At 37.2% G+C, this 12,433-nt stretch overlaps 1 protein-coding gene across 9 annotated transcripts in view; it reads left to right on the top strand.

Annotated features, from left to right (window-relative positions):
• CHL1 (cell adhesion molecule L1 like) overlaps nucleotides 1–10,796 on the top strand; it is a 134,818-nt gene extending 124,022 nt beyond the window's left edge. For 6 of the 9 annotated variants that reach the window (XM_065846060.2, XM_065846058.2, XM_065846061.2 and 3 more), the window contains 4 exons: nucleotides 2,176–2,337; nucleotides 3,005–3,136; nucleotides 3,981–4,053; nucleotides 5,941–10,796. In XM_065846060.2, coding sequence (XP_065702132.1) covers nucleotides 2,176–2,337; nucleotides 3,005–3,136; nucleotides 3,981–4,053; nucleotides 5,941–6,157 — 584 coding nt within the window. In that variant the 3' untranslated portion in view covers nucleotides 6,158–10,796. Of the gene's footprint in view, nucleotides 1–2,175; nucleotides 2,338–3,004; nucleotides 3,137–3,980; nucleotides 4,754–5,940 lie in introns of all 9 variants that reach the window. The other 3 variants (XR_011740745.1, XM_071813216.1, XM_071813217.1) reach the window with 3 other exon arrangements.
• Nucleotides 10,797–12,433: the final 1,637 nt, after the last annotated feature.

The raw sequence follows: 12,433 nt of genomic DNA, 5'->3' as shown, positions 1-12,433 counted from the left end.
TCTCCTCTGTAGGTATCATATTGACAGTGTAACACAGACCAGAAAGAAATCGCATGGAAAGAAACCTCATAGTCACCCATCACTGGATACCTGTACTGAGTTTGAAAGAAAAAGATTGTTTAGTGTTTTGAGATAGGTGATGTTAAACAGCCTGGAGAGCCAATGGTAAATTCCCAGTCCCAGGTCAGATTGGGCTCAAACCTTCATTCCAGTATGTGCAAGAGGTGGCCAGAAAAGGGGTTGTTTTTCAGCTATATCAGTTTCTCCTTTCTGCTTCTGTAAAGGGCTGACTGTTTAAAAATAAGAGTGGAAATAAATAGATGATTGATATGGACTGGTTACGTTGGTTTAAGAATATGTGCAATGAACCACAGCTGTGGGCTACCACTGAGCTCAGGGTTAAGCGCTTCGTTTTCTATGAGTTCAGAAGAAATTATTCCTAGGGAGACCTGTGTTGTGTGCAAGTTGGACAATGAGATTATCATGTCATGCATAAGTGCTATGTGGTATTTAATGCACAATGGGTTGAAGATTCACAGTAATTCTTGTTATTTTATGGATAGTGTTTCCATTAAATACATTTTTCTGATTATTTTAGAACATGTAATTAAAATATACCTGTGATATCCTGTTGCTTAATTTGCAGTTTCATTAAAAAGTATAGCTCAGTTTCACATACTTCATTTAGCAAAAATTATGAATAGATGGATTAGTTTATGTTATTAAGCTAGGCTTCAGTATCAACAGTATTTCAGCTGTATGTGTTCTCTATGGGTTCCAGTGGCCTACTAATTTAACTGCTTATTGTAATACATGTATAGTTGCCTTGGAAAACTTATCTTGAACTGCTGCTTTGATTGTGCTTGGATTAATCTTAATATTTTTTTTTTCCTTCAGCTGTCGACTAAACTTTTGTCTCTGAAAGCTTCTTGCTTTACTTCTTTACTAGTTTAAGTATTAATGCACATTGTTTTACTGTCAGTCCTAATTGGTCAAGTAGTCTTCAAAATATACTGTGTGCTCAAATCTCAGTTTAGATGACTTTGGATAAAGCAGGCAACTGAACACAATTAAAGAGTTATATTTATTAAATACAGGCCACCAAAATTTCTCTCCTGCCATTGCAGGCAGGCATGATCCCACCTGGTACCTGTTGGTTGAGTAAAGCAGGGGATGCCAAACTAATTTTTCACCTCACAGTTGCCTTCAAAAGGCCCAATTTAATTTTAGGACTGTGTAAATGCAACTATTCCTACTACTTCTGATGTGACCCCGCGGTGAAAACGAGTTTGACACCCCTGGACTGAAGAGATCCGTCATGTCAACCTATAAGTTCTGCATTTGCTTGTGTGAACAGGCTTTTCATGTTCATGTTTTCATGTTCATTGCCAGCCTCTCTTCATGTCCTTTTTTCTGTTATGCACAAAAGCTATTTTAAAAAAGCTTATTTAATACCCTACAATCTTAATGCAGACAGGAATTACAGTACCTGTTTTGCAAGTAAAAAGACTCTAAAACTAGGGCTACTGGACTTTCCCTTCTACCTCTTTAACAAATGTTAAATTAATCAGGAATATTTAAAAGCTTAAATACCAATTCAAAAGCAAACTTAAGCTATATCTAAAACAGTGCTTTGTGCAGACATTGTGGAATTTAAAAGGACATGGAAAAATCACTGTCAGGGAAAAATAAGTACAAATCCCAATGTTATTTTTTTCTGTGACACGTATAAGAATCCATTTCCATATAACAAGCTGTCTGTGCTTCCCTGCTGAGTTCAGTTCAATGGGAGAAGCATCAAACCCCAGATTATCTATACAAAGCAAGCCCATTTTCAAGTTGTAATTTTTCAAACGTGTTAGTTAAAGCAGATCCATAATCCCCCATCAATATTAACTTTCATCCTGGGAAATGTACAAAACCCTTCATAAACATCAGGATTATTTCGTTCTGTTGTTTATTTTATCTGATGGAATATTAAAAAACAAATAGGGAGAATATTTTTTAGTTTACTGCCTGTTTTTGAAAATCAGATTGTGATGACAAATGTTAAAAATCCTTGTGTGTCATATTTATGTGTTATTTACATTATTTGTAACTGTGCAGTGCATTTCACAGGCCTTTTGTTCTATGAGTACAATTAATCAATATGACTTGAATATGTACATTCCATAGGTAAAGGGATCGGCAAGATTTCAGAAGCAGTAAACCCCACACAAAAGTTTCACCCCATTGAGGCACTTGAGCCTGGAACTGAATATACAGTTCGTCTAGTGACTAAGAATTGGGTTGATAACAATAGCATTTTTGAAGATGTAATTGAGACAAGGGGGAGAGGTGAGACATGAAACCCTTCAAGGTGATAAAGATTTATTTTGAATGGTTACATCTTACGTTGTGCAGTGAAAATTTACCAAAGTCATAATTTTGTTCTGTGATTTTTAAGTTGACCCTTGCAGTTAAATCCCATGGGAGAGTAAATGCATCTGAGGTTCTCAGCTGAGCCTTATGCTGTACTTGATGCACAATAGCATGGAACAATTGCAAACCTTTACAAAACAGTTTTCCCTCCTATGTGATTTTGAAAGGGTAGTGCTATGATATAATCCATTTTAAGTGTGCCAGTCCAGTGGTTTGCATGTGTCAGGTGCACTTTTAACTCCATTTCTTTCGCGAAGCTGCTTTTGCATGAGAGACTTAACAATTTTCTGTTCAGCTTTCCTGTTTGGCATTAATCCTTTGAGTCAACTACTCTCTCAGAATTACCTTTCCAAAATGTCTGTATTGTGCCTTGTAGACTGCACATTCCTCTTAAGCATAAAAATGTCACACCCTGGGCATATTTCTGTCTCGCATTTCTTTAACTTGGACATAATATGTAGTGATAGACTGAATAATTTAAGATTCACTGAAGAAAATGTTATGTATTCATGTTTTAGCGGTGTGGTGCCCTTTTGCCCATGATTAATTTTGTTCTCTTTTACTCCTCTTCTGTTTCACAAAGCCTATGCTGGTATTTACGATGGAATTTCCACCCAGGGGTGGTTTATCGGACTGATGTGTGCCATCGCTTTGCTCACCCTACTGCTGCTAACTATTTGCTTTGTCAGAAGAAATAAAGGAGGAAAATATTCAGGTAAATGGATTTATTGTCCTTTCACTATGTTCACATGTTAATAACAAGCATCCTTCAGACTTTTATCTCTGGAGGCTGCACAGCCACAGGCAGAAACATCCAATTAGGATTTGTAGCTTTTGATAAATATCTGCAAAATGGATTTTAATTAATAGAAGTGAAACTGTGGTTTCTGGGCAAGACAGTGCTGTGCGCTGGTCAGAGATCTTGCTAAGGCCTTTGATACTGCTTGTTGAGTCTTTCAGTCTTTAATCCAGCCATAAAGTCAAAGTCCTTCACCAGCTCCACCTCTGAGCCTCCATTGGCAGGACCAGCTGCTCACTTTCCACCTGCTAACTTCTACTTGACCTTGTAACTGGCATAACTTCCATAGGTAGCCAAGATGCTTAAAAATGGAATATTTTGCTAAAGGTAATTCTGTAATTTTCAAAGTGATGTTTAAGGATTTAAGTATAAATATTTGAAGTACAAATCTGGTTCCCCAGAGAGGTGGTAGATGCCCCATCCCTGGAGACATTCAAGGCTGGACAAGGCCCTTAGCAACATGATCTAGTTGAAGATGTCCCTGCTCATGGCAGAGGAGTTGGACTAGATGACCTTTAAAGGTCCCTTCCAACCCAAACCTTTCTATGATTCTATAACACTTGTTAGTTTTCTTAAAGAGGAGGGAATTGCACTAAACCCTTGGTGGAAGCATGGTGGTTGGATCCAGCCAGACATGCACCATGAGCTGCTGCCCCCCAGGCTGTAAACAATGACAGGAGGTTTTCCCATTGCACCTGCAAAAAGAAGAGTCCACGGCGGAACATGGCGTACAGATCTGTGCTTTATTTTATTTGTACAGTGAAAGAAAAAGAAGATTTGCATCCAGATCCTGAAGCCCAATCAATAAAAGATGAAATCTTTGGGGAATATAGGTAAATAGGACCTGCTTTAACAAGCATTTGTGTTCGTTGGGGCTTTGTTTGTTTCCAGATGTCATCATTATTTAGAACATTTTTATAGCATGCAATTAATGCTATTTTTCATTTTCAAAGCAAACCTCACAGGAGTGGATAATAGTAGGAATGTAAAGGTATATCCAGTTTACTTAAATGCATCCAAGTTGGGATATAAGGAAATGTTGATGCATCAGTGGTTATTTTTCACTTTTTCTTTTTATTTTTCTTTTTTTTTTTTTAATTAGCATTGTATGAATAATGTAAATATATATTATAATCTGGATTCCTACTGTAATGTTAATTGAAGTCAATAGAAAGACTTTTATGTCTTCAGTGGGTTTCTAAAACCCCATTGGGCCCAAATCATACAATATGGGGAATGTTCATTTTGTGGAAGAAAACAGAAATGTAAAAGACAGTTAGAGATGGCAAAAAAAAACTAAAAGCCTTCACCGCAGAAATTTCTGTAGAAGAACTGAAAAAAATCACTTTGGTTGCTTTAAAATAACTAAAGCTTACAATATCATGTAACCACGGTCTGATGAAAAAGGTAATTTCTGTTGAAATCCCACTTATATATACTACATTATTTGTACTGGACTCGTTTTTTTTTTTATGCATAATTTCATCTTTATTTAATTTTTAATGCTTTCTAACGGGACAAATGTTTAGAAAGGTAAGAAAGTACTGAGGTTAATAACTTTGACCCTCCTCCTTCCCCCTCAAGCTCCAGACTTACCTGTTTCATAAGTAGAAATGCCCTGTGTAGAAAAGTAACAAATATTTTTACTGTATCGATTCTATGCATTGTTGATGATATTCTGACAAGGTAAATTTTAAGTGTGTTTCTCTGTCCTTTCCTAGATGACATTACCACAGCGTTGACACTGAATTGGTGTTAGCAAGCACTGTAATTGAGTAATTAGGTATCTAGTTCAGAGGCCTAATTTTTTTATAATCCTTTAATCTATTTTATCAATCCCTCCATATGTCCTGTTCAGTCAGGAGAAGTCAGGCTGCTTTAGTTCCTCTTCTGCAATAGCAGTCAGAGGAATTACCCGTGGAATTTCCCATTGTTCCTGAATTTTGGTGGGGGGGGGTCTGTCCTTCTTTGCGAAATTGCCATTGAACACAGACTGCATATGAGCAGATACAGACACTCTGATTCTGCTTTTGTTTTTCCTTGCTCCTCCCTCTTAGCAGAGAGAAACTCCATCAGTTACAGTAGGATAAGAGCAGAACAAATTTTAAAAAAAGGGAACAAAGCCCCTTTGTTACTCATCTGAAATCAAACAAATGCTCACGAAGCAGTGAGATGTAACCTACAGCTGATGCTTCACCCCACAACTTTGCATCAGTTCACCCACCCACCTCAAAACAAAAATGAAATAAATAAGCCCTGAATACTGCTAACTGTTCTGTAAAAAGAAAAAGTCTCTCTCTGTAAGGTGTTGAAGACTTGACACCAACACTGATCACTGGAATGGATCCCTCAAATCCTTACCAGCATTTCCTTTTCTGTTCCCTTCACTTTCTGTCCCTTCTTTTATCTGTCCAAGGCAAAAAGGGAAAAAAAGCAAAATGCACATGTAGTTTTCGTTGATATTTGCCTTTTTAACCAATTCCAGTGTTGTAATAATCCCAAAATCCTGTGGGGGGGGAATTCAGGTTAGTGTGCATGACCTGTTTGAGGTGTGCTGGACCAAGTGGGACTCACAGGATCAGATCATTCTCAGTCTACAACCCACATAGAAATGTTTCCCTTGCTCTTCCCGCCTGCTGCTTTCTTTCACAATAGAAGTGCGATTTCCGTGTTTGCGATTAAAAGCTAGATTTTTGGAAAGGCATTTCTTTGTTTTGTAGTGACAGCGATGAAAAGCCGCTGAAAGGCAGCCTCCAGTCAATTAACGGGGACATTAAAGCCACTGAAAGTGCTGATAGTCTGGTAGATTATGGAGAAGGGGAGCATGGGATGTTCAATGAAGATGGTTCATTTATTGGAGCTTATTCTGGATCTAAGGAAAAAGGATCAGTGGAAAGCACTGGGAGTTCTACAGCAACTTTTCCCCTCCACGCCTAAAATATCAGCAACAATAATTCGTGTTTAATTGTGGTATTTATCTTGATTAGTACTCCACAGTTACCACATGTGATTGGAAGCAGGTTGCCAATTGAGCCAGGTAATATAAAAATAAGTCACTGCCACTAAAAGATGATTTTTCAGACTTTTCCATCCTAATTTTTATGTGTTCTCTTCTAATTTAAACAAAACAAATAATTCTTTATAAAAAAATTGTCTTTGTCAGTCTTACCAAAACAGAATTTCTCAGTGTTACATGTGTATACTTAACTGCTACTCTGTATGTTTCTTAGGTTTGGAATATGTTTCTCTATATGGTATTTTTTTTCTTATGTGGCTGTTGTCACTTTGTACATACATTTATATGTAGTATTAACTGACATATGGTGACCTCTGCATTGCAGAGGTTCTAACAACACAGGAAAATCAAACAAAACTATCAGGTTACTCTGCAAAGTGACACAATCCATCCTACTGAGAAAAATGATAATTTAAAATACTGGAGAAATATATTCTATATATTGTACAATTTTTCATAAAGAAATAAAATCCTTTGCTTATGATACTCTAAGATTAATTTAGTGGTTACAGCTGACTGCAATTACCAATACTTAGAGATGCAACTTTATCCACATAAAAATTGCTCTTAAAAGACAAAGCTCTGGCCTTGTGGATGGATCTTCTGTCCAGTAGCTGGCACTATTTCCTTAAGTAAGTTAAGCTGCAGTAACTTTCCTGTGGCAAGGCAAAACAGGGTTCCCATCCACCATCATTAAAAAATATTTTAATTTGTTTTTCAGAGTCTCTGCAAGCTGCATTTCTAAGCAAAATGCTTGTTGTCTGTCTCATATCTGTATATTTGTGCACTAGCATACATTTCATGGAGACATTGTACATATGATATTAATATTGACAAAAGTAAAAATCAGCCTTGGTTTATTTTGAAATGAGATGTTGCTAGCATGAGTCTGTATAGCTGTGTAGGAATGAATAGAATTGCTTCTCAATATGAGTTTGAACCAGCAAAACTAGTTTTCAGATGGAGTTGTGTGTATACCAGTCATATAAATCTTACATCTTTCTAGTATCCCATAAAATAGACCTACCTGACTTGCAAGAGATCATTTATTTTCAAACTATTCATTGTTAAATAAACAAAAGCAAAAGCAAAGAGAAAATATTATGGTATAGTTTCTTTTATATTTTGTTTACTGAACGCTGGTTTAAATCTGGTTCTTTTCTTTGCCTCTCCAACGTTAATTCATCAAAGCTGTACAACACATTTTTTTGGTCTTTTTGTATTGGAATATACTGAATTTCTTTAAAAGCATTTTTATTTTTGAATATGTTTATTTCAGTAGAGTATCAATATGGCTCCATTTCTTCTTGAATTTAGAAATGACTGTCACTTCACTTATAATCTTTTAAAAATTGTTACTGCATGACGAATAGGTCCTAAAAGCCATTTTGCATCATGATAGTAATTAAGCAAATATCCCCAATGGCTCCTTCATGGTCCCTATTACTTCAATGGAAGAAGGAGCAGAAGCAAGAATTACTCACGTGGTTATGAGTTTCCAGTAATGCCTACACTTAAGACTCGTTAGTTGCCCACAGAAATGCAGGTTGTTACCAATGCAACATAAACCCCACAGTTCGTATGCAGCTCCCCTGATGTTTGGGCTCCTCACCAGGGAATCTGAATTCTCAGTTGTGCTCATCAGTTTCCGAAAACAGTGAGAGACCATTGGGACTCAATCCTCCCGCTTATGTGTTTCTCTTTTTTATTATTATTTTTGCTCATAAGGACCTTTCATCTAGCCTCTATTTGGGCAAAGCAGACCTCAAGCACTCAGCCTGAAACCCCCAATGATGCTGAGTGTATGAGGGTAAAAGGATGAATGGAAATCTGCCCACTCCCTCTCAGTGACCCCATGGTATAAAGAATTTGATCTTATTATTTATAAGTTTTATTTTCTGTGTTTCTCTAAATCCAAATACTGAAAAAAGTCCAAAGTAATTTTCATTTAAAAAAAAAAAAAAAAATTCATAAAAGAAGGGAGTGCCTAATTGGAATAAAAATTGGGGTGGACTCCCTGAAGCCTCGCTGGCCTGGCTATGCAGAGGGCTGGGGAAGGGCTGGACCCCTCCCAGCATGGGGTCACCAAGCAGGGCAGAGCTTTGGCCAGACGCACATGGGAGAGGCTGGACCCAATCCATCCACAGTCCCAGTCACCCATTTTCTTGTACTTTTGGCTGTTGCGGATCAACTAGAGTCATTGTCCCAGAAAACGCCGATGTTAAACAGACACAAATTTCAAATCGTATTACTGAGTGTCAAATTATTGAATAATGAATATAAATCCCCTGTGCTATCTCACTTGCTCTGTAGCTACTAGGAGATGTTTATGACATTCCTGTGATGTGCTATTCATCTGTGACGGTACAAGTGCTTTTTCTATTAAAATTTTAATTCAGATCCTTAAATCTTAATGTTGGTGTTTCATGATGCCTCAGGGCCTAAAAACCATACAAAAAGATGTGCGATGGAATTTGTACAATGTGCACTGACTTTTAAGGAATATACCAAATGAATATTAAACAAATGGCTAAAACTGCCAGGGAATCTCACTCACCTGAGCTTTTATGGTATTGTCTATTGTAATGGTACCACTCATACAATGTACCTTGGCAAGTGCAGGATACTAATGGCTATTTAAAGGTTTGCTTTCAAAAGCTCACGTTTTCCTGAGCAGTTTTTTGTATTTGCCAGGAGATGGGCTGGATTTTTTTCCAGAGCAGTTTGTTAAAGGTGAGAGGAAGTGTGGCCATGCAGGCTGAATGAAAGGTATCACCAACTGTATTGCACTTCTGAAATAGTCCATTAAATCAAGTAACTTTTTATTCTGATGGAAAGCTGTGATGATTTCATCAATTAATACCTAGCTTTCAGACTGCCTGCTGGGAGGAAGAACTCAGGGCTGACCTGCCATGTGAGCATGCAGACCATGCTGGATAGGGAATTATTAATTACCTGGTGCCAGGGCTTTTAGTTTGGTTGCATTTGGTTGCGGTAAACTATTACATTTTGTTGGCAGCACAACGGTGAGATGGGAAATGACACTTTCAGATTTGATACCTTGGTCAACCCGGGATGCAGTTTCATCCAGCAAGGAGGAGGCATTTCCCTGACCCCAGGCATCCTGGTTTGTGGATTTAAGAAGCCTCCTCTGGAACAAGAGAGGGATGAATGTTTCTCAAAAAGTTGTGTGGTTTTGACTGCACAAAAGTTTAAGCAAATAAAATCAGCTTTTCCTAACGAATCAGTAAAAGCCCCTATGTTCCAGCTCCCCTGCAAATGAGCCATTTGTGTTCACAGACCAGTGTACTATTGGTTTGCTTTGGATTGTAATCTCAGACCTAGGTTTTTATTAGAAATAAAATAAATAAATACATATATATATATATAAAATGTAATTGCACAATCAAGAACTTGTAGGAATGGCCCCAGCTTAATTGTGTGGCAACATTTGGAGTCCCAGTCTCAAGCAATCCTCACTTTCATTTGACTGTGGTGTTCAGCAAGTCTGAGAGTGTAGGACTGGGTACTGAAGCCCTTTGGGGCTGCATCTTCTGGAAGAGCAGAATTAGGAACCAGATCAGAAAGTGAGTTTCACCTCTGAATGAAAATGTGTGTGTACGTATAATGAATTTAAAAACAAACAAAAAAAATCCTTGTACCTAAAGTTTTAAGTGAAACGACTTAGCCTGTCATTTAATTAATTGTGATATTTGTTCTGTTGTGTTATTACACAAATTTTAATGAGTAGTTCTTTTTCTGATAACTGCTTCCATTGACTGAATGGGTCAGATCCAATGCATGAGATTTTTTAATAAAATTTTTCAGGATTATATAATTTTTGAGATGAAAACAAATGCTAGCACAATCTTTCTGTATAAAAAGGTCTCTTTTTTAACAGTAGTACAACAGGCAGTTTTGTAAACTAAAGTTAGAATAACATTCATTGATCCTCACACACTTCCAAAAGGAAGTCTCATCGTAATTTTTTATAGTCATTATTTTGCAGATGAGTGGTAAATCTAGATTATTTTACATACCTGTCAGATTGGATGTAATGAAAGGAAATTCTTCACGGCAAGAGAATTTCTGTTGTTTGAAAATGGATCAAGCCCTCAGCTGCATCTCTGTTAATGTGTGGTATTTCAAAATAAGGCACATAAACCGTGTTGGAATACGAGTACATGTTTACATGACAACTCCATATCTTTCATGCAAAAGTCTCAAGTGATCTTCGCTGATTTGTTCAGTTTTCAGGCAGGAACCAGTAGGTGCGTTTGAGCCAAAGCACACTGTCTCTTTCGTTTTTTGTTATTATTACTTTGAACAAGATACTTTGTAATTTCATGAGAAAAGATCAAAGCAAACGTGGTGTCACTGTTACAATGTTACTTTTTGAGCTAAATGTTAGTGTGCATTTATTAAAGTTTAGACAAATGTGTTGTACTGTAGTTGCTGTTTGTATCATGCATATGTGCATGTACGGTTTTAAAAGATATTTTCATTTTACATGAAATACAACTTTGCTAATAAAATTTTGACTTGATGTAATCTTCAAAACCTTAGCTGTAGTCAGAAAGTTTTTGATTTTGTTTTTTTTTGGGGTGGGTTTTTATTAGTTGCTGTTGTTTTTCTGATACCATCTCTATGTTGGGAATATGTTTTGCCATTCATAGCCCTCTCTAGCTTGTGGCCTGTGGCATTTTTTTTTTTGTTCTCCTGCCGAGGTCAAGCTGCCCTTTGGGTTTCACTAGGACTGACAGACTCCATGGACAAACAATCATCAAGGTATGGTCTGCATCAAAGCAGGAATGAACCTGAACTTCAAACACCCTGAATTCAAATGCCTCATTTATTTTATGCTATGATCATCTCCTGGATCAGCCTATCATCCTATATAATAATAGCATCTATAACATGCTTTATATACTCTGATTGCGTCAGTTAACATCCCGTAACCTCCTGACCACGCAGAGCTTTAAGCCAAGTGGCATGTGAAATACCTGCAAATACAACATTATCCACTATTCAAAAACACTTAGCCATGAAATGGAAGAAAAAAGCTCAACTTACCAGGCATCAACAGAGGTGAATGGAGCTGATTCAGTTATACATGGTGGAATACAACTATAATGATTAGCAGGGTGAATTTCTACTCCTCATCATTAAAGATCACCAGAATAATGGTGATTTTGTAAATGCCCAGGCACCTAGAAACCCAGTAATACTTTTTCTTTTCTTCTTATCCCTTGGTTAGGGAAAACTCCACTTATGCTCAAAGTCTGAAATCTCTATGCATTACCTATATAGAAATATAACAACTGTTCTTTGTTTGCTAAGGAAAATAGGAAAAGACCAAAATATCCTAGTTCTTTTGTGACTGAGTATTAAAACGATCATCCTGTCCCATTTCCTGCCCCCCCCCCAATTCCTCCCCACCCCCAGTATTCAGTGTTATATGATTATATGATTTCTTTAAATCTATTCTGGCAGCCCATAGAGAAAAGTTAACCAGGCCAGACTCATGTAATGTGGGTCCATCCCTCTGATACCTGAAACACCAAAACTGCTGCTACTGAGGACTCCTTGAAAGCCAGCAGAAAAATTCATGGCTGCTGATATTGCTGCAAAATCTCTTACCTTTTTTAATTAAAAAAAAAAAAAAAGTATTTAACAGAAATTGGAAATGTCTGCGCACTGCTTAACTGTGAGACATAAATTACTCAGATAGAGAATAATCCCTGATTTCCCACCTTAACTGTGTTTTCTGTGTCTCAGTAAGAGAAATGCTCTTGTACATTTTTTTGTTCCTCATCTTTTTAGCTGCTTCACAGGAAGGTTTCATGGCTTTTTAAATGCATTCTTCACCTGCAAAAAATCTTGAATACAGTCAATGCAAATGCAGAAACAAGTAGGACTGTGCTAACTATCATTTGCCTTTCAGGAAGGCATCAAGGGCATCCTAGGTTGTTATATTATTATTTTTCATATTCTGAAATAGTGAGATTTACACTTTCCTCAATAACATAATGGAGAGGAAAAAGTCTTACAATCATGTGCTTCACTGGAGTGAGAATACAGATGCTGCTGCCACCGTCAGGTACATGGGCTGCAGATCCTGTCTTACCACATCCCACAACCTCTGCTGACACCCAGCTGAAAAATCTCTGAGGAAAGGTTTAAGGACGAAGTCTGGG

The sequence above is a fragment of the Patagioenas fasciata genome, chromosome 10 (assembly GCF_037038585.1).
Source record: "Patagioenas fasciata isolate bPatFas1 chromosome 10, bPatFas1.hap1, whole genome shotgun sequence".
In the NCBI taxonomy this organism is placed as follows: domain Eukaryota; kingdom Metazoa; phylum Chordata; class Aves; order Columbiformes; family Columbidae; genus Patagioenas; species Patagioenas fasciata.
The sequence above is the reverse complement of the archived record's forward strand: the minus strand, read 5'-3'. Positions and strand labels throughout refer to the sequence as shown.